This window comes from Sinocyclocheilus grahami, unplaced genomic scaffold (genome assembly GCF_001515645.1).
Source record: "Sinocyclocheilus grahami isolate Dianchi unplaced genomic scaffold, SAMN03320097.WGS_v1.1 scaffold16.1, whole genome shotgun sequence".
Classification (NCBI taxonomy): domain Eukaryota; kingdom Metazoa; phylum Chordata; class Actinopteri; order Cypriniformes; family Cyprinidae; genus Sinocyclocheilus; species Sinocyclocheilus grahami.
In genome coordinates this window covers 3523188-3546467 of record NW_015505195.1, presented here as the reverse complement: position 1 = coordinate 3546467, position 23280 = coordinate 3523188, and the positions used below count along the sequence as shown (strand labels likewise).

At 37.7% G+C, this 23280-nt stretch overlaps 1 protein-coding gene across 2 annotated transcripts; it reads right to left on the bottom strand.

Annotated features, from left to right (window-relative positions):
• Positions 1-593: 593 nt before the first annotated feature.
• Positions 594-23244, bottom strand: acsbg2 (acyl-CoA synthetase bubblegum family member 2). Of its 2 annotated transcripts, none has more exons than XM_016229757.1 (15): positions 23163-23244; positions 16047-16182; positions 14150-14232; positions 11512-11780; positions 9612-9700; positions 9120-9240; positions 8588-8668; positions 8330-8479; positions 8001-8177; positions 6903-7084; positions 5701-5943; positions 5402-5619; positions 5099-5238; positions 2702-2948; positions 594-2574 (listed from the first exon to the last, which is right to left on the bottom strand). In XM_016229757.1, exons 2-15 carry the CDS (start codon positions 16139-16141, stop codon positions 2456-2458), a joined length of 2214 nt encoding a protein of 737 aa, XP_016085243.1. In that variant the 5' UTR covers positions 16142-16182; positions 23163-23244; the 3' UTR covers positions 594-2455. The 2 variants fall into 2 exon arrangements, with proteins under 2 accessions (XP_016085243.1, XP_016085235.1); XM_016229749.1 differs by lacking the exon at positions 23163-23244 and adding an exon at positions 19405-19575.
• Positions 23245-23280: the final 36 nt, after the last annotated feature.

Sequence of the window (23280 nt, the reverse complement as noted above, 5' to 3'; positions counted from 1 at the left end):
TTTATTTGATAAAAATACAGTAATATCGTGACATGTTATTGCAATTTAAAATAAAAGTATTTTAATGTTTTATTTATTTTTTATTTATTCCTGTGACAGCAAAGCTGAATTGTCAGCAGCCATTACTCTGGTCTTCACTGTCACATGATCCTTCAGATCCTTGCTGCTTAATGTTTTTGTAGATTATTTTTTTCAGGCTTTAAAAAAAAGGGCATTTATATGAAATTATCAGTTTGATAATTTCTATTAATTTGTAAAAAAAAATTAAAAAAAGATTTTAACATGTTAATGAAGCCCTGATCCATATTGTGGTGCCAAATGATAACTCAAGATCATGTTAACAGGGTTAAAATCACCCTGTCTTAATTCATATTACAAGTCTATCATCTGATCTAGTTTTTCAAATTATGATCTTTTCTTTTTTAAAGTGATCCAAAAAAATAATCATTAGCCGAGGCATTGAAACATCTCGAAGAATATTTACTAGCTGTATTTTATTGAAACGGCACTATACACAACATTCCTATAAGCTATTTTTGATACTGGTGACCAATTAATATTCAAGTCAAAGGACAAGAACTTATAAGACTTGATCATGGTTATATCACATTTATTGTCCAGTAAAGGGATAATTCACACATACATACAAGTAGAAACCTGGAGTTCCATCTCCCAAAATCATCTATGTTCTGTAGTCCAGTTTCAACAATGACATGCATGTTTCAGAAACCCTTAACATCACACTACACACAACAAATTGTCACCCAGTTCAAGAGTTTTCAGAGTCAGGTAAAACCAGGCAAACCTTTCAGTCTGAGACTTCACTTCATGTTCATGTTTGCACATTTCCAAATGGAGTGCCCTTCATGCTTGTCAAGATCTAGATCAGACATACATTAAATCATCACAGAACTTTTGTCTAAAAAGAAACTTAAAAAAAAAAAAATGCAAGTGGATTTTGAAAAAGAAAGAAGAGTAATTTAGTTTAACCATAATAGATATCCCAGATAGAAGAAAGGAAATCACTCACTAGCTCTACCTTCATTCTCACCAATTCTGATCGAGCAAACAATTTGTCACATTTCATGCACAAATTACTTAAAGTCTAACTATTTACAAAAAGGCCTCGCTGTGGTCATGCTATGCAGTCAGAGAGTATACACACTTTGGAGTAACAGGTCCAGTATTTGAGGAAAGCTCTTTAGTGAGATACAACTAATCTATTTACAAAGGAAAAATCATATCTTTGGATTTGCATTAAGTGATTTGCAGTAAGGTTTTTGTTTTTTTTGTATATTCAAGCACTTGACTGTTAAATAGCACTTCCTAATTCACAAACTTTCCAAAGTTTGATAATTCGACCTCTTTGATCAACCCATATGCTTTTTCTAAATCACATTTTAATCATTTTACTATGCAGTATACAATATAAATATAATCTGTCACATTTTCGGTCGAAATATCCTTAGTGCACATGCAAAGCAAAGAATGCAACATAGCTTGGCGAATCAAATTCTGACCTATTACTCACACCAGCTCCTTCACATCCTTTTTTTCATAAGATAAATATTAACCGTTTCTCTCAGTCCAGATTAAATGGTTTTTCATAAAGCTCATGCTGACACTAGACTGCATGACATCCAACATCGTGCTACTTTAAGGATTGTCAGAGTGATGCAGCAAAGCATCAAATAAGACCACAGAAGAAAAGCCAATGCAATAACGTATTTACACTATATAACAGGTTCATTTTGCAAAAAAATGGCATAATTTTGCAATGTGTTGTTGAACAAACATTCAAACAAATGGTTACGAAAAGCAAACAAACAGAAACATTTATGGCTTATATGGAACGGGATTCTTGCTAAATGATCTACACAGAGCGAGGTCTTGAGGATGTTCTTCTGCAAACATCTAGTTTCCTTTAAACAGTGTTTTTGGTGGCAGTAGTTCGCAGCAGTGCCATTGATGAACAAGCACAACAACCAAATGCTTTTCTCAAAGAATTCAGTCATGCCTCAGGCGCAAGTTTGCTTGTTAGGTATTACTATTAAGATTTCTCAAACTTTGTTGATCAATTTAACCATAAATTAATTGTTATCTCTGAACACAGACATTCAAATCACCTGCACTTACATATAAATCAAGAACATGGCTCAAAAGACTTCATTATAATTAGGCAAGAAAATAAATAGTAAATCACCACAAAAAAAACAAAACCTTAAATTCACAAATGGCTTTTTGTTTCATAAACATGTTTTCCTTCTTGCTATAATACAGAAAAATGTAAACAGTATGAAATTAAAAATGACAAAACCCTGAACAAATATTAACTCAAAAACGGACAAGCGAAACACAAGGTCTGAGTGGTGTTCCTATGTGTGTGTGTGTGTTTTAGACCATGTCAGTCCCTTTGTCTCCTTTTAAGTGGGTGACAAGGCCTTTTGTTGGACACCTATTTAGAAGGCAGAGGGTTGTCTGGGGTGGTTGGGGTCAAGACTTCTTTGTAAATGTTCTCAATCTGGTCTTTGCACATCTTCATGACCACTGGCCTCTTGAGCTTCATTGTGGGCCCTGGGAGTGAGAGAGTTTAAAACGGCTAAACAAACAGCCTATAAACAGAATAGAAATAAAAGCCATAACACACACACACACACACACACACACGCGCGCGCGCAAAGGTCATTACTAGGAAACTTACCCAGCTCTCCGCCAGGGATAGAGAAATCCTTCTCCAAAACGGTCCATTTCTGGATGCGCTGGGCGTTAGAGGTGGCTTTCTCATTGACACGGTTGATGCCTTCTTGAATAGCCGCGTATACGACTCGGTCACGGCCACCGGCGATCTCGCTGACTCGTGTGGAGTTGCTGCCGAGTTTACTACACAACTCCACCGCCTCAGGAGTCAGTTCGTCTTCGGGAGCGCCCGTTTCATTGTTAACCTGACACTGAGAGCCAAAAAAAATAAGTCATTAGCGTTTTCTAACTGTAAGTTATGTATATTAAATTGAATATGTATTTGATTAAAACGTTTCCCCGTCAATATTTAGATAAATCGCAGTTTAACACTAAATTGTGCTCGCGTGTGCAAAACACTCCTGCATGACGCTAAGGTGTTGTTGGTGGTTGCCAGGGGGCAAATATGTGGTTGCTAATGTGCTCCGACGGCTTTTAATCATGTTCTGAATGCTTGCTATGCTGTTGCTAGGGTTTCTCTAATTTGGTCTCTAGAAATGACGCGGTTCCCTCATTGTAGTTTTTTTAATGTCCACCGGGTAAAAACTGTAATCCAATGTCTTAGATAAGTAATATCACACATGTACTAACAAACTACGTGTGTGTGTTCTGAATGCTTGCTATGCTGTTGCTAGGGTTTCTCTAATTTGGTCTCTAGAAATGACGCGGTTCCCTCATTGTAGTTTTTTTTTATGTCCACCGGGTAAAAACTGTAATCCAATGTCTTAGATAAGTAATATCACACATGTACTAACAAACTACGTGTGTTTGAGTCATTATTCATATCAGTAACACAATGCGGGACAAGTTAAATTACACACCTAAATTTACTACTCATTGTTTAGTATGACCAACAATAAGTATATATTAAGTATATTGTATATATTATAATACTAGTGCTAAGTTTCCTTAGCAAACACCACTAACTAGTTACATTTTTCAATTTATAAACGTAAAAGTATTTTAGTACTGTTGGTTGCCACCAGGGGGCGCAGTGATCCCGAGAAAAGCACGGAACATGTAGCTACACACACTGTCCACTGGTTGGCAGCGGTTCTTAAGTTTATAAATTGGTAATGCTTGAGCATTAATCACTTGATCGTACTGATATGATCTCAGTAGAGTGTAGTAGAAATGTATTCATGCATCTTTAAAATGAGTGTTATCTCTCAGCAACCTTACATAACCCAGCCCTCTGAGTAAGAGTCCTTGGATGAGATGTTCCGATTAGATTTACAGCATTCACGTTCAGGAGAGCATGACATCGGTCAGGATCACACAAGGCAGCCATTAAAAATTAATCAATAATGTTGGATAATCAAAGTTACAGACCTTTTCTTTAGTCATGAACTATGCTTAAAGGGATAGTTCACCCTAAAATGAAAATTCGGTCATTAATTACCCTCGTGTCGTTCCAAACCCATAAGACCTCCGTTCATCTTCGGAACACAATTGAAGATATTTTTGATGCCTTCTGACAGCTCTCGGACCCTCCCATAGACAGCAAGGGTACTACCACGATCAACGTCCAGAAACGTAGCAAGGAGATCGGTAAAATAATCCATGTGACATCAGGGGTTCAACCGTAATATTACGAAGCTACGAGAATACTTTTTGTGTGCAAAAGAAAAAAACAAAAACGACTTTATTCAATAATTCGTCTCCTTCGCGTCACCCTAGCGCCATTTTGGAGAATATCCACTGAACGCAAACAGCGTATGCTGTTTTGTGTCAGCCGCACCACACGGAGGAGACTGTTGAATAATTTTGAATTGTTGAATAAAGTCAGGTTTTTTTTCTTTTGCGCACAGAAAGTATTCTCGTAGCTTCGTAATATTACGGTTGAACCTCATGTCACATGGATTATTTTACCGATCTCCTTGCTACGTTTCTGGACGTTGATCGTGGTAGTACCCTTGCTGTCTATGGGAGGGTCAGAGAGCTGTTAAAAGGCATCAAAAATATCTTAATTTGTGTTCCGAAGATGAACGGAGGTCTTACGGGTTTGGAACGACATGAGGGTAATTAATGACAGAATTTAAATTTTTGGGTGAACTAACCCTTTAACAATGTTTTCTAAGCAGGCACAATGCAACAAGCAATTTGTCTCAATCATCCACAGAAAAAATAAAACACATCTAATGTGATTTTGGTGAAAGAGTCACATAGCACAAGGCCACAGAAATAAAACAATTGACAAAATGACACTGGTCAATCATGGTTGGTTAAGAAAAAAGCTCTGAATTATGGATAAGATAGCTTTCATCACTTTGTTGCTTTATCACATTATACCTGGTTAGGTTAATAGTGGATAACCTTGACACAGAGGTTTATATTGGGGTCATCTGCCCTGTACTGATACCTTAATGGTGAGCAGCATGGAGAGGAACTTTCTCTTGTCTCCGATAAGCATGGCATTGCTGATGAGCGGAACGGCCTCTTTAACTGCATCCTCAATGGGCACCGGGGGAATATTTTCACCTCCGGCTGTGATGATCAGTTCTGGGATACAAACATAAACTTCATTACATGCACCAGACTAAATCCCATTGAAATCTGTGGCCACTTTATAATTAAAAATATTACGCAATGCAACTGGCTCAGTGGTTTCAGTTCCAGTGAGTAAGAGGAAGCACTTAATCTGTTTTCAATTGATGGTCATTACCTTTAATGCGTCCGGTGATGAACAGGAAGCTGTCCTGGTCGTGTTTGCCGAGGTCACCCGAGTGCAGCCAGCCATCTGAATCCAGAGCCTCTTCGGTTTTATCGGGCATGTTCAAGTAGCCCATGAACACATGACGACCCCAGAAACAAATCTCTCCATTGCCATCAACGTCAGGGTTGAAGATCTTCGTCTTGCAGCCTGGAATTACCTTTCCACAGCTGAGAATACAAATGAGAAATAAACTAAACGTTAAAGCTGAAATGATTAAACTAGCTTTACACAAATGAAGGTTTCAGTACCTGGTGAGTCTGAAGGCATCGGGCAGTGAGATGGTTTGTGGTCCAGAGCTCTCGCTCATGCCATAGAGCTCAAACAGAGGAATGTCCAGACTGAGGAAAAACTCCAGCGTGTCTTTGGTTATGGGAGCTGCTCCGGTGTAGCACCTCGTACAGCGATCCAGCCCCAGCGCCTTCCGAACCTTCCGGAACACCAGACGCTTCGCCAATCGATAGTTTAATGGCTTTCTGGATAGGTTGCCATTACTGAGGAAAACAAGACCATTCATCTCCATTAATACATAGCCTAGAATTTATACTAATATTATATCATGTTAAAAAAATGTCACTAACTGATATATCAATATTCATAACTAAACTGGTAAAAGAGGCCATCTTATGTAGCATTTACTTTTTCAGTTTATAGATTTTGAATCCCAGATTTTCAATAAAGAAGCCATATTTGACTTTTTATAGCATTTTATTTTTTCCACTTAAGATGACTTAACTGACTTAAAAAGTCTGAGACCACTTCTATTTGGCATCTTTCTAATTTAATACAAATCATTTCTAATTAAATTATATTAGCAGAATAACAGTTTGGGTGAAAAGTTGATTTGAAATGTTTTGTTGGAAATCTGACAAATCACAAAAATTCTTAAAGGGGGTCATATGATGCGATTTAATTTTTTCCTTTCTCTTTGGAGTGTTACAAGCTCTTGGTGCACAAAGAAGATCTGTAAATGCTGAAAGTAAACAATGCGCCACACCTCTGTTGTTGTTAGAGATATTCTTTATAAAAGTTCAGAGTCAGCCACGCCTACCTAAAACGGCTCGTTCTAACATGCCCCCACATATCTCCGTCACTATGTGGGAAGATTTGCATAACGCCGCCCAAATGTTCATGCAAAGAAAGAAGGCGTAACTTTTATTCTCACTGTAGTATTGTTGACGCTGCAGCCATGTCCTGAAGACGCTGTGTGTTTTTTTATTAATAAATGTTTTATTTTATTCCCGTTTCCTAAAAACAGGTTTAAAATAGATTTTGAATTCCAGATTTTCAATGTGGTCTCAGACTTCTGGATCCAACTGTAAATTAATTTACATTAATGTAATTAATTTAGTTAAAAATGGGTGTCATATGTTAATGATTGATAGTCCTGTTTGCGTCTAAATATTTCTACCTTGTTTTGTGTGTGTGTGTGTGTGTGTGTGTATTTACATACAGCTCCATTTTGTTGAGGTTGGTCTGCAGGCCCACATCTTTGGCCCAGGATGCCACCTTCCGACGCACAGTGGATGATTTGGCTCCAATCGACTTCATCTTCTCCTGCATCTTTTCCCACACCCGCGGGACACCCATGAACGCAGTAGGGCGTATCTCACGTAGAGTATTAGCCAAAGAACCCTGGAACATACAGTGACTTCTATTAAAACGCATCCAAGCAGTCTCAGCATGGTTTGCCATAGGGTTTGTGTTCACGTGTACATGCCAACATCAGCTGATACACCCAGGGTTGTGTCAGGTGACACGAGCAGGTATGTCTTGTCAATTTCTGCCCCTGTGATCCTAAATCAATGACCCTATTGTAAAACAACACTGTGGTGCTACATTGAAACCCACTGATTGAGGCACTACAGATATCACATGCTCAGCTTCTACAGATCACAGGAGACACATAATACACCAGTTTTAATGAAATGTCAGCAGATCTGCATACAGCTTTGGCTTGTTTTCTGGAAAGGGATGAAAATGAAACACTTCTGAACATCACAAAAGCCTTTCATGCGCTGCATGACTAAGGCTTGCGTTTCATCAAAAGACTCAGTGAAAAATCTCATTAAAATCAGTTGGTTTAAACTAACAAGATTGTCTTTGGAAGGATCTTCATTTACGTACACAAAACAGAGATTGGGGAGGAAAACAGGAAGAGCCTTCACTTCACATTTTTTTATGTTTTTGAAAGAAGTCTCTTATGCTCACCAAGGCTGCATTTATTTGATCAAAAACACAGTAAAATACTAATATTGTGAAATATTATTAAAAGTTAAAATAACTGTTTTCTATTTTAATATATTTAAACATGTTATTTATTCCTATGATGGCAAAGCTAAAAAAAATTCAGCAGCCATTACTCGAGTCTTCAGTCAGTGTTCTATAGAAATCATTCTAAATTGTGGATTTGGTGCTCAAGAAACAGAATTGATTATGACCAAATCTGTGCTGAGTAATATTTTTCTGGAAATTGGGATTTTTTTTTTTCAGGACTCTTTGATAAATATGAGGGTAAGTATATAAGGGTATAAATGTTATATAAGGATACCTTTAGCGCATCAGGCTGTGCAAAGTACGTGACTCCTCCTACTTTCATGGGAAGCCAGACGTCAATCATCTGTGCAGCAATATGACTGAGTGGCAGGTAGCTCACGATCACTTCCTGTAGCTTATCTGCATCTGTCAGGCTCACATCTTGGCCAGTTACAAATGCTGTCCATGTGAGCTACAGGAGGAGAGATAACATTTTAGTGCTGAGAATGACTGGTGACTCAGTACTCTATATTGCAGGTAAACCCTCGTTTTTGAGTTGTTTTTGTTACAATTTGCTCAAAGGTTTTGGAATGTTGTATTGTGGATGTTTTGCATTCAACTCACATTGTCGTGACTAAGCATGACTCCCTTTGGCTGGCCCGTGGTTCCGGATGTGTAGATTAGTGTGCAGCACTGATTGGGTTTCTGGGAGCTGATGATATCATCCAGCTGAGCATCAGGCTCATCGCGGCCCAGCTTCATAAACTCTGTCCACTATGTGTATTGGATATTTACATAGCAAATGTCAGATTTCAATTAGTAATCGAGGGGGATTAAAACAGAAAGATTAAGGTCTGAGAACTGAACTGAAAATAAATTTACCGTGTAGAGATTGGGCTTTTTCTCTTTCAGCTCATCTTTGTACTGGATAATGGCTTTTAGGTGGGGTAATTTGTCCTGGACCTGAAATGAAGCACACACAAAGTATAAAAGATCATCAGGATGTGTTTAATCAACAGGTCTGATTAAACTAGACCCTGAGGATCGGTCTCAGGATCTGAGAACTGGCACCAGGAATTACCAGCTAAATGACTGGTATTGTATTTATTATTTTTTATCTATATACTTCATAAAATCATACCGACATGACCTAAAGGCAGGACAGTTAACATTTATGAAATCATTCTCATTAATGCAATGTAAGAATTAAATGGTATTTTTTGTATTTATGCAATTACAATTATGAGAATTTAGGGCATCAATGTGTTTATCTGCCATAAAAATAATGTTACAGCATAAAATCTTACTGACCCCAAACTTCTGAATAGTAGTGTAGATAAAAGTTCTGATCTGAGTTTATTTAGAAAAGGTTCTAGATAGGTTCATTTGGAAATAGGTCTTTCACTCTAATTACCTGCAAGATCTTCTGCAGCTGTTTGTGGTTTTCCACCACAAGGATGTTGGCCTGGCAGTTCTCTGCCACATACTGACATGCCTCGGGAGAGTTGGTGGTGTAGATGCCCACAGCAAACCCCCTGCCAATGACATACAGAATTCCTCAACAAACATCCTCAAGTCTGTTATTGCTGTAACCAAAAGGCAAGCAGTTCTACAACAGGAAACACCTTCAAACATTAACAACATTCCCACCATTCTGACTCCACCTATATGTTTACCAACCTAGACCAGGTTCAGGTGATGCTGTTCTTCACTCAAATCATAAAGGCAGCTGGACAGTTTATGGCACAGCAGAGCCACTATTTGACTCTGATGAAATTATTAAAGTTTTGTTTGGGACAAACACGGGCCATGTGCTGATGACGAGTTATGACAGCAGAATGCATGTATGTTTATGAATGATTTGAAGAATCATAAAGTGTAAAACATCCTAACAATAAACACTTACCCAGCTAAAATAGCCCCGATGTCAGCAATAAACCACTCAACCGAGTTAAACCCTAGGATACCAACACCGTGATACCGCTCCAGACCGAGCTGTGAACATATAGAAACAGTTAGCACAAGTACATTCGTACATTAAGATTTCAAACCGAAATTTCAATTAGCAGGCCCCATTTGAAGCATAATGTATTGTTTACATGTAAAAGATGAAGAAGCCTGTCTTATGATTTGAGTCATCACTCATAAGGGTTCCCAGAAGTCCCATATGGCAATTTACATGTTCTTTTTTGCAGTTAAATAAATGTTTAGTGTAATACTGCCATTTATCTCCATTTAAGAAGTTCACTAGTTCAGCAACTCCAAAATGTCATCCAATTCTCAAACAAAGTTTTGCAACAAGACTTTGTGAAGCAGTTCAATTTAATCAGTAAAAAGATCCAGTTTAAAAAATATATTTTTTGTGAGTCAGACTTTTTTTTCTATAATTTTTAATATGAATATGGATGAATGTGCCAAGCTGCATCATATTTAAAATTTAAAAGTCACATCATGCAAGATACCGAACGCATGTCTTGTCATCTAACACCTCTATTTTGAGTTTATGCTGCCTAGGGTATACACAACTCAATCTGAATCGCTCCCACAGGGTTTGAGTCAGACAAGTTACACTCCTTTTTAGTTTCACCATAAACAAAACCATGCAAATCAGCCCACACTGGCCGCCAGGCAGGGAGAACGTGACCAGTTGGGAGTTAAACCTCATCCCAAGACTAGGGCATGCAAAAACTGAAGACGATAAACAAAAGCCTCCCTCTGGAAAGATAGACTAAAATCTGCCTCTTACTGGCTTGTGCACAATTCAAAAACATGTCCAGGTCATATTACACCACAAAAGCAAAAGCCAAAATATGAAATGATATATTTTGAATAAAGAAAGTAAAGCCCAATTTTAAACATTTATCCTAATTCGTACTATTTTAATGTAAAAATAAATAAATAGACTTTTTATTACCATAATGGAAAAAAAATAAACATGATAAAAAAAAAAAAAGGCTTAATTTTATTGATTTAAAATATTTCTAATTTCTGTCTTTTGAAATTGTGGTGAAATAGGACCAGGACTCGTCCCAGATGCCTTCTCACACAGAGCTGGCACTTTCTCCCTGAGGTAACTTGGTCAAATGCTTTACTCAAGGACACAACAGTAATTGCATGAGGTCTGTCTGTGATCTCAATAACAGTTACATCAGTTTTATGCGTTTATACGTTTTTAAAGGTTTGTTATCAGGCACCTTTGATACAAAAAACATTCCTTTTATCAGAGACATTAGTGTCCTTTTAGATAGGACTGTAATGCTAAACAGCCATAATCTCAATGGCAATGGCAAGAAGATAATGAAAATTAGTTACTCGATTTGAGTTACTCGATTGCTGAACAATAAAAAGCCATGGGTGAAATCTGTTATATTACCTAGGTGCTAGACTCAAAACTCAGACTGTTAATGCTTCTCACCTGATCTTGGCCGACTATATTACAATTAGGGCTGAACAATATTACCTAATGGTAATTAGGTGTAGGGTCAGTGTGAAAGAGTTTCGGGCTAGTTGACAGTCTGTCACATTTGGTTTTGTGTGATGTATTGAACTGATTTCTAGACATATCAGTCTAACAGGTTATGACATTTTGTTAAAAGCAGCTTTAGAAAAGCTTTTTAGAAAATATATATTTTTTTTTTTAGAAAAGCAAAATATTATATATATTTATAGTTATCTTAAAAAAATATATAATAAAAAAAATGTAGCATTACCGTAAATATACTTTCACTACATTAAAAATGTAATTTAAAAAATATTATTATCAGAATTAGTGGTAGTAGTATAAAAAACTTGATTTATGTCCTCACCTTGAGGAAGCCTTTGGCAGCAGTGCGGCAAGTCTTGTAGTAGTCGTTGTAAGTCATGGTTTTCCACTGCTCTCCCTCTTTCCAGCCCAGCGCATTGTAGTTGCCAAAGCGTTGGACCGTAGAAGTGAACATCTGGTTCACAGTCAAGGGGGGTTCAGCCTCAGGGCCTGACTCACCCATCCTCAGCTTCACCTCTCCATCCCTGTGTAGAGTCCAGAGATCTGTGCCCTTAACAGGCAGAGAGAGGGAGTTGGGACGAGCGGTGGCACCTAAACAGCCATTTATTGTCATTAATATCTATTTATTTTGCACAGTATTGTCTGATTATCATTTAAAAATCACACATTTGTCACCAAACAACCCCTAAAGTACAGGTATGGTATCGGGTAGGTAGTACTTTGAGATATAACATGATGCTGGACAAATTTGAACAAATTCTTAAACTATTGTATTCAAAGTGTAACTAGTATCTCTCACTAGTATTTCATCCACACACTAGCACAGAGTTTCTAATGAGGCTTCAATAGCAGAGCACATTTCAGTATGCAAACTCTTTCAGAAAGTTACACACCCCATTTTCATGATAACAGCACAACTATTTTGTGAACAGTTCAAATTTAAAGGTGCAGCGTGTCATTTTTTCACTTCAAAACAAAAATTAAATCTGTTCATAACACCAATGGCAAGGGTTTATGGCTGGACTACTTGCTTGGAAACAATTCTTGCTTTGGCTGCTAATGGTGTTTAGTTAAATTACACACTGCACCTAAAAAAAATTAACAAAATAGTTGAAGACAGCTGAGAACAATATTAACTGGATTTATATAATATTATATAAAATAACATTGATATTAACATATTATTAAAGGGTTAAGTTCACCCAAAAATGAAAATTAGCTTGTGTTTTACTTACCCTCGAAGCATCCTAGGTGTATATGACTTTCTTCTTTCAGACAAATCCAGTCGGAGTTATATTAAAAATGGTCTTTGATCTTTCAAGCTGTTTAATGGCACTCAGCGGGTGTTGCAGTTGAACAGTCCACAAGTTGTCAAATAAAGCTCGCGCATTCATAATAAAACGTGCCGCAGACGGCTCCGGGGGATGAATAAAGGCCCCCTGTAGCGAATCCATGAGTATTTGTAAGAAAAATATCCATATTTCAAACGTAATAAACACTTTTCTCTCACTTCCGTTATCTATCATATGCGGATCCGTTCCGTCAGATATGCTAGTCTCGTGAGTTTGTTTAATAGAAGCAAAGGAAGCAAAGTTTCCTTACTTTAGCAAAGGAAAACCAGTCTCCTCTTGGTTTATATCAAAATCCTCCAACATTTTTCTTTGCAAATCTTTGGTTTGTACTTCTAATTCGTGACCGGCGTTTTGTTTTGTTCTCTCTCCGCATTCGTCACTAATCACGCAACGCCGCGCGTCTTACGTCATCCGCCGGAACTGCTTCAGTGGATGTCAGTCAGCGGAAGTAAGAGAAAAGTGTTTATTACATTTGAAATAAGGATATATTTCTTACAAATGGATTCGCTACAAGGGGCCTTTATTCATCCCCCGGAGCCGTCTGCGGCACGTTTTATTATGAATGCGTGAGCTTTATTTGACAACTTGTGGACTGTTCAACTGCAACACCCGCTGAGTGCCATTAAACAGCTTGAAAGATCAAAGACAATTTTTTATATAACTCTGACTGGATTCGTCTAAAAGAAGAAAGTCATATACACCTAGGATGCTTCGAGGGTAAGTAAAACAAGCTAATTTTCATTTTTGGGTGAACTAACCCTTTAACATTTAATAATATTATAATATTAACATATTTCTTGAATGATTTTGCAGCTGTGCGTGAAAGGGGAAGAAAGTCACCTGAAGCATTGTACAACATCCTGTGCAATATCAGTCTGATAAACACCTAACTATATGCAGAATTCTGCAAAACTGTTTGAAATGAAAAACAAAGCCATCACAGCAGCTTGACCTGTAATCCAAGGTCATGTGACTTGATAACCTCATTCAAAGCTCTGTTATCTTATGTAAGCACAACAGACCACAGCAGTGCGATGGAACTTCTGGAAGTTCACACATGGGTTGTTTTAAAATTGACAACTGTGCAACTTTTTATAAACAAACTCATGTGTGACTATAAATGTCCTATAAAAACATTGTCATCCCGTCATGCATCCATTGTCATGCTATGCGTCTAAAGGAAAGGGAAGTTAGTTTGCATAGGGACAGCAGCTTCCTTTTCAAACACTTCCTCTACTGAGCACTCAAAGGCCCAACCGATGTCAAGTTCTCGTAAAGCTGAAGTTACATAAGAGTTTTCGTGATGAACACAACACAACTTGAGGTGCAAGTTGTGGGTTAGTGCTCTGGTCAGCTTTCCATTGCTCTGCTCTTTATCTGTGTTATGCAGAACTGAATGCACAAATGGTGGTTTTGGGGCCTCAAAAAGACGTATATGACTTGTGTTCAAAATGGCGGTTATGGTCATATGTGTGTGCATGAGCGAGAGTAAGCGAGTATGTTTGTATGCAAGACAGTGAGAACATGTTCTGGACTTTTCACCCAAGTGTTTGTGAGTTTAAAGTGATTTGCGAGTGTTTGTAAAACAGCAAGTGTGTGTGATCTCACCTGATTCTGTGTGTATTCTCTGTTCGACTTTGGCATTTGATTGCTCTTCTCTGGAACATGCGGATTCCTCCTCCGATGACTCACTGTGAGGTAATAAGGAAATCAGACTTTTCCAGACAAGCAGCATTCTGGAGTTGAAATAGTTTCATTTCTTTCTCAGACACCCATGAGTATCACATTACATTCCTTACATTATTCTGTGAGCTTCAGATTAAATTAGTGTTAATGTCTTTCACCATAATGAAAAACTTGTGGCCTTTTATTCTTGTAAGGGTCGATTACAATTGCCTTGCAGTGAATTTTAGCCTTAGACGAAGTCACATGACACAGTTGTTCATCTATGTGAAATTCAATGCCAATGTTGTCAGAGCTTTTAAAATGAAGTCTTAAGATGTACAGTATATCATACAGTCTGACATACACTAATGTTTAACAGTTTGGGGTTAGTGATTTTTATATGGAAAGAACTTCATACTTTTATTCAGCAAGAATGCATTGATTTGATCGAAAGTGACAGTAAAGTCATTTAAAATTAGAGATGCACCGATTGCAATTTTCTTGGCCGATTCTGATTTTTTTGTTAGTGTGATCTGCTGATACTGATTTTTGCCGATTCCGATTTTCTTTCTAAGAACTATAATTGACAAGCATATACAAACAAAAATGTTTCTTCTACGATTAACATGACAGACAGCAGCAGGAATATTGGACTGCGGTCCCTTTAAGAGTTTGTCCACGGACCCAATATAAGGTTACACAACATGCGTTCTCTTTCTCAACTATTTAACGTTCCAAAACTGACTGTGTTTAACTGGATACTCGCCAAGATGGGCATTTTGAAATAATTTTGTATGTATTTTAACGTTTTAGAGCAGTTAGCCACTCATTTTGGTATTTGTGGCTCACAAGCTGTTTGAGACTGACTGCGGCTTGTGCGCTCCACTAATATAGATCAGTGATGGTGCACGCGCTTTTGGTGTAAGCACGAAACTTGTGGGAATTACTAAAATAATGCGCAATACAAGCACTATTTAACCGGAGCGAATGAGACGTGTGTGAGAGAGAAGGGGTCATCGGAGAGAAGAGAGTGAGAATGCGCGACTGACATTATTGCCTGTGCCGCTGGTAACAAAACGGATCAGCTCGGAATCGGAAAGAAGTGAGAGTGATCGGCCGATCACTGATCCAGGCCGATCATGAGGAAAATCGGCCGATTCCGATCCCTGGCCGATCGATCGGTGCATCTCTATTTAAAATGTTACAATATTAAAATACTGTAATATAAAAACACTACAGTTTCCACAAACATATTAATCAGCACAACTGTTTTCAACACTGATAATAATTACGTTTCTTGAGCACCAAATCAGCATTTTAGAATGATTTCTGAAGGATAACATGACACTGAAGACTGGAGTAATGACTGCTTAAAATTCAGCTTTGCCATCAGAGGAATAAATTATATATTCTAAAAAATATATTATAACACCAAGTAGTTATTTTCATTTTTTTCCTTATTTTATTTTACACCCTTTGCCTTCATACCGTTTCATTTTACTTCCTTTACACAAGAACTGAAAACGACATAAAAAGTGATGATGTAATGAATCTTTATTTGATATTGATGTTATTCATTATGTTAAATGTATCTTTATTTTTAATGAATCTGGCATGGCAGAGTCAAACATCCAGTGACAATACAACCAGTGTTTAATCCAATGGCAATGCTAACACATGCCTTCATTCTCATGTTTACAAACACAAAACTAATGTGGTTTATCAAGCTCGTCAAGCTCATATGTATAAATAACCATGGGAATTTCGTTGCAGACCTGACCTAGTATGCACGCATGTTAAGTGTATTCGAACATAAAACAAGAAATGAAAAGGAACTGACTTTGCTGTAGACTCGGCAGTGGCATCTTCCAGGGAGGCGAGACTGTCTGCTGTTCCACAGGACTGGAGGAGGCTCGCGTCCCCTGCCTGGTCCATCACTACAGCGGTGGACGTGGCCGTAGGTTCACATGTGGTCACTAATGTGAAAACACAGATTGTTAGGAGTAGCACTCAACCGATTTTGTTTTTCAATGCCTAATGTCAAAATCTAGAGAGAAGGGTGGCCTTTAGCAAATATATAAAATGTAATGACTGAGAAATATATAAAACAAATCATTAAATGAATGTTTATTTTACATATTTATTTATGAAAATAGAAGATTCATGCTCTCGATGTAGTCGCTCAAAAACAGATGTCTTTTTTTCAGTAGGGTTTCCCCACATGAAATCAACAGTTTTCCCCCTTCAATCAAAGAATATCATTCACTATTATATCAAACTTTGGGAACAAGTTGTCCAAAATAATTTCAGAAAAAAAGGAAACACGTCACTACATCCAGAAAAATATTGCTGCCCACCCTTTTATTTTCTTCTGCCCTCTCCATTCCAAAGCCTGACCTCGGCACATTTAGAACAACATGTTGTTTTTACACACCGCTGCCATGAAAACACATGCCAGCTACCGGCCTTCTGTAATGAGCTCTTGCAGCATGACTCTCAGAAATGGCCAGCAGAAAGTAAAACAGGCATTCAGATGTACCGAACAAAGTGAAAGAGTCTAAAATAAACCCAGGGCATGAAAAACAAACCTGGTGCTATTCATCAGCCTCATGCTTCATGACCTCTTGCACAAAGGTTTTGGTTTTAGGTGCTTTCAAGGATGAAATAATGAATATGGTGGTTTATTATAGTTATGAGCAACATTTACCCAAAAAGTACTGTGGTAGTACTGACAAGATTGTATCTATAAACTATAAACAAGATTGGTAAATAAACTATTGTTACACTGAATTACATTATAGTGGGTGTCTGTTGTTTGTTTTGATGCTTGAAAACCCCTTTTCCTCTTTAACCCATTTACATGGCATTCCATGTTTTTTTAAAGAACACCATTGGATTTACATGTCCAAAAAAGATATCGTTAGTGATAGTGAAAAATGTCTGTTTGTCTTTTACTCCGTTAATAGAATGCTTTAGCCTCTTCTCTTCCCTCTGTTCCAATCAATTCACCTTGGCAACTTGCCTCCCAGCAGAGCCATCTTCATCTGCCCTCAGTGGGTGCCATGGCAAGAGATCCTTACAGAAACACTCTAACCTCGTCCAGCCCCAACTGACTCTCAGCATGCACTCAACAGATGCAAATCCTCGTCTTGGCTGACGTCAGCTCGCCTGATAACATCCTCATAAACAGACTCCCTTGTCTGGAAACTCAAGGCACTGTAGTAAAATTTGGAGGGGTTCATTTGAGATTTATGATCCCATGTGACTTTGCATCTTGTTGCTGGTTTGACTGATGTTCCCTTGTGTGTTTTGTAGCTGGTGGGTGAGGATGGAACCGATCAGCATTTTAGAACATTCATAAGATTCCCACATTACACTGTAAGCTAGTTTTGACATTTATCTGGCTTTGTACTCAAGCAACCTTTATGTTACAAACCTGAATTTCCAAATGTTTGAATACTACCAGGCATTTCATTACCTAGAAACACATATCTTCATTCCGCACATTTCAGTTTATTCTCTCTTCAATTCTTTATCTTATCTTAATCAGTCCAAAGCTGTGAATATGTGGTTATGGCCATGTTCACTCTACAGTGATATACTGCATTCATAGTGCTACTGGCCTTCAAATGTGACAGCAAAAACAAAAGCATCAAGGAGTTAAAAAAGAATGATATTTCCATCCTAATGACTAATATATCAGCTGATGTTCAACTGGCTGAAATGTCATCCTTCACGTAACATCATATCTCAAAACGTCATATATATATATATATATAGAACGATGTGGTGTCCAACAACAACATCTTTGGTGCTTGTGGGATCCAGTAGTCCTGTATTTTCCACTCTGGCACTGCTGAGGGACTTTCTGTCAACACTCCTGGTGTATTTGCATCTGGCTCAATCCGACATCTACACTAACAGTTTAGGGTCTGTTAGATTTTTTTTTTTAAAGAATTAATTATTTGTTCCAGAAATGATGCATTAAATTAATCAACGGTCATAGTAAACACATTTATTATAATGCAAAAGATTTCCATTTCAAACAAATGCTGTTCTTTTAAATCCTGACAAACATGTCACATTTCCCACAAAAATATTAAGCAGCACAACTGTTTTCAATACTAATAATAAATGTTTCTTGAGCAACAAATATATTAGGATGATTTCTAAAAGATCATGCGACACTGAAGACTGGAGTAATGACTGCTAAAAAAAATCAGCTTTGCCATCACAGGAATAGATTACATTTTAAAATATAATAAAATAAAATTATTTGGAATAATATTTCACAATACTACTGTATTGCAGCCTTGATAATCATAAAACACTTCTGTCAAAGAAATAGACATTTAAATATGATTCACCAGCAAAACAGTGAATGACTGATGCATGATGGTTGAAAAGGAGTTCTTGATATACTATTAATAATGATATTTTTTATTTCAGTTGATTATACTAGAACAAATCCTCAGCTGGATGGATAATTAATAATAATAAAATACATTCTCAAATCCTAAACCCCTCACAATTTGACAAGCTCGGTTTAAATTTTCCTGATTTTTTCCCTCAATTTTTCAGACACAATCACAGCTGTTATGTTATGTCGACAGTTGCATCTGCCCAGCAGAATGATGAAAGAATATGAATGCAGCACCTTGAATGTACACAATGGCTTTGCAAACCTATGTTTCCGCCGTGCTGTCCAGGCCGGCATTAACAATACATACAGGACTCAACAGGAGGACAGGAGAGGGAGGGGTTTTCCACAGCTGACGCTGGCAGCAATTGTCGGCTACACTCAGCCCCCACCCGAAAAATGACCATCTGTATGCCGGCACAGAGAGCTGCGATCTTGCTCGGAATAACAGGAGGATAAAGAGGACACTTTCCAATGGCCATTTTCTCATTTATTTAACTTGTGTTTGACAAATATAGGCATGTATATTTCCACTAAACCCAAATCGCTCATATGCAAAAATCATCTCACCCGGCATGAACGAATTCATATCACAATTCACTTCCATTAGGATCTAAACAAGTCAAATACCAATAATCACGCACACATCACAAACACAGATCTGTTGCTTTAGAAACTAACTCCCAGTGTTCAGGGCTGTGATTCATCCATTCTCCCTACCAACTTACTAACTCCATATAAAACCATCATTTAACATTAAAAACAAAAATGGACTTACAGTGCATCTTTACAGGCTGGAAAACACTGCTCTGTCTTTGGCTTTTCTGTATCAGAAGCTGAAATGCCTGTTTCTTCGGTTTCCTTAATGTCTGACTCCAAAATGATGGCCGCTTCCTCACGCCCTACAAATGTGCATGTAGCACATTCATTTTCAAACACAGAGCTTCCCCTCCTCCGTAACCACACCCTCAACCGGCATCATCCTCCCTCCCCGCCCCAAAAACCGTCCTAAGTGCTCTGATTGGCTGAAATCTCTCACACCACAAGACTCATCTCATCCCCCACATATGAGATATGAGATACTCTCACACATACAAACCAATGCAGATGCTGTGAGGTTACTACAGTGCAGCTTTGAGTGAAACATCAGCTTATAAAAGCCAGCACAGCTGCACTGACATCAGTCTATATACACATAACCCACCACACACATCTGTCCCATTTACACACTGCCATAATAATGCTGATATTGTGCTGCCGTGCATTTACATACATGGAGCTACTTGAGCTTTCTGCTCCAATTTGCCACCTTCGTCACATGAGCACCCACAAGTGACCTGCTAGAGTTCATCTCATCTAAAGAAACCAAAACCTAAATATGGAAAGAGGTGTGCAAGTAAATGTCTGTTAAAATGAGCTGTTAGGGAAATATAAAAGAAGTACATACATGTGTATACAGTATGCTGTGTACGTTTAGTAGGGGATGGAACAGGAACAGAATTAGGTCAGAATAAACCTGAAGCTGCCTTAGATGGCCTAATAGTAGTAGAAAAATGTCTTTGAATACTTGAAAAATGTATGTGACTGACAGCTCGGTCCTGTATTTCTTGTTTGTTTCTTTTACAAAGCTAATGAGGTGAGGTTCTGGGAAGGAAGAACTTTTTCAGCCATTGACACATACACAAAGAAATGATTGTAGTGGGGAAAGTTTGGTGTAATTTCAAAGATGATCTGTTCTAGTTACATGTGTCACTGGTGTGCAAATTGCACATCCTTTGCTCTTCATTTGTTGCACTAGCAGTAAAAAGCTTCCTGTGTTTGTGAAGTTAAAGCAATTGATAGTCTTCTTCATCAAAGATGCATTAAAATGATCAAAAGTCACAGCAAAGACCTTTACATTGTTAAAAAAGATTTCTATTTCAAATAAATGCTGTTCTTTGAAGTTTCATGGCATTCACAAAATGTAAGCAGCACAACTGTTTTCAACATCGATAATATTAAGAAATGTTTCTTGAGCATCGAATAAGCATATTAGAATGATTTCTGAAGGATAATGTGACACTGAAGACTGGAGTATGATGCTGAAAACTCAGATTACCATTTCAAGAATAAATTACATTTGAAAACATATTCAAACAGAAAACAGTTCTTTTCAATTGTACTAATATCTCACAATCACATACAGTTGATCAAATAATGTAGCCTTGGTGGTGAGACTTTTGAACCTCACTGTAGATAATAAATATATGTGAAGTGCAGGTTTCTGACCCCAAAGGTTAGTTTAGTTTAGCACAGGCATGTTGAAACTGCACGTATATCAGCAGATTTACATCTTAACTTCAGCAGTCTTGAAGCAGGAAGCTACATTTTGCTTTGAAAATGTCTCAAGAGATTTATGGATGTGAATGTAATTTGGCAGCAACAGAAAATAACAGAACGATATGCACACAACTATGGAGATGTGCTTGTTTTGTCCTTGTGCACAGCGAATATTGTTATTTAATGCAGGAAAAAGATAAATCTTTTTGTAATGACAAAAATAGTAGAGTCCATTTAACAGTGACTGGTTTTACTGAAAGTAAAAGCTTTTAAAAAATGGTAATGTTAAAACAGACTAGAAACCAAATGTTCCAGCTGTGTATTACTACACTTAAGCACGTCATGTACTGACTGATGTCATACAACTTTTTCTTTCCGCCTTAACTTTGTCATCATCCCAAGACACATTTCCCAGTTTCACTTAGAGAAACAGGAAATTTCTCCTTCGGCACACACAAACAGGAAAAGCGCCGTTTCCTTTGAAACAGGAAAGTCCACAATGACATCATTATATATATATATATATATATATATATATATATATATATATATATATATATCCTCCCCCACGGTTAAAAAGAAATTTGCTTAGCAAAGATTATTTACATTTCGCCATGAAATCTGAAGCAGCTGTCACTGTTTGAATGTGTTATTTACACATTTATCAAAGGAGTGGTGTCAGACACTGATAACACTACCCGCCATATGGTTTTTGTACCCAGTGTTTACTAATGCAGAACACATGACAATATTTCTGTTGACTCATTAACAACCACAATTTTTAGAATTCTGGATTCTTGGAAATTATCTGGGCATCAAATCTGTGTTTTATTTTTTTAAACAAATCTTTTAAATTAATTCATCATTCTATTAAATTTTTTTCATCTATAAACAATGGTATTGGTTGGATCTACTAAACAAATTCACCTTTCACATCTCACAATTCTGACTTTCCCCCTCCAGAGTTCTGAGTTTACATCTCACTTCTTTCTTTTTTTTTGAGTTTACACCTAGCAGTTCTGGTTTGGTTTCCACTACAAAATGATAATAAATAAATAAATAAAAAGGTAACTGCAACTATTTCTCTCACAATTTGAACACGTAAAATGCAAGAAAAAAAGTCTTAATTGTGAAACAGAAAGCCGCAATTACTTTATTTACTTCTTTATTTATTGTGTGGCGGAAATAAGATTCCACAGCTGACTGACTTTGTCATTGGCAACAATCAAAATCCCCAGCACTACTGGGCACTGAACCGAACGAGTCAGACCCTCAAACCTCAAGGAAACTACCTGATGTTCAGTCAGTACTGATCTCCTGTAGCCTGTTACCTCACTCTGAATGCAGTGGGTCATTTCATTCACTGCATCAACAACCACATACTAACTCGAGATCTTATCATTTGACTATCCTAGAACCCCCATTAGGTGAGAATGAGCATTTCTCGGGAATCTTTGCTTATGCATGGGCAAACATGTCTACCTATGTGTACAAGGATAGAGTAAATAATTCAGTGGTAATTTGAAATGGCACTGCCGTAATGATGATGATGATGCTGCTCCTCTCCAGTCTCCACCATAGTCAGACCATCGACCAGCCAATGACGGCTTGGCTCTGGATAACCATGCGATCATGTGACCCCTGACCGAATATCTGATCCTCGAGTGCTGCTGCCGTGCCCGTGGCAGAGAAGCATCTGGCTCGAGCAGCACGCTGGAGGAAGGTTACGCGCGGTCATTGACATTAATCATCAGTGCAAGGAGTGTGCGCGTCAGTCTATACTACGAATCTCGCGGGGATGCTGCTGCTAGGGTTACCAGGCAATTAAAAAAAAAACACCAACTGCATCTGTGATTTGTAGAGCTGTAGGCTATGTAACTTTAATTCTTCCTTTTGTTGCATATCTTATTTGGTGAAAAACCCTTCTTCGAAACACTGATCCAAATGGATTTTCCCCCCCCCTGGCTTTTAAATATATTTCTAAGATTTATTTTTGACTTTATAAAGACTTTAAATGATATGACATGCCTATGACAGACGTGCACTAGGTCGCACATTTCACACTTGAGAACCTGAGCAACCGGAATGTCTTGCTTGGTCGCTAATTAGGCTCACGTAAACACAAGTAACTAGTAGCAATCACACATGTATTTAATTCTATCACTGATATAACACCCACAAATACACTCTCATTAAGCTCTTTAATGCTGTACTCACCGTTAGTTTATAATATCTGGATGGCCAGGTGTTAAAGTTGTCACTGCAAGTTTTATGCAGATTTCAGATTCAAAGATAGATCTGAAGTCAGTTGTGAATCGTGATGAGAGAGAAATCA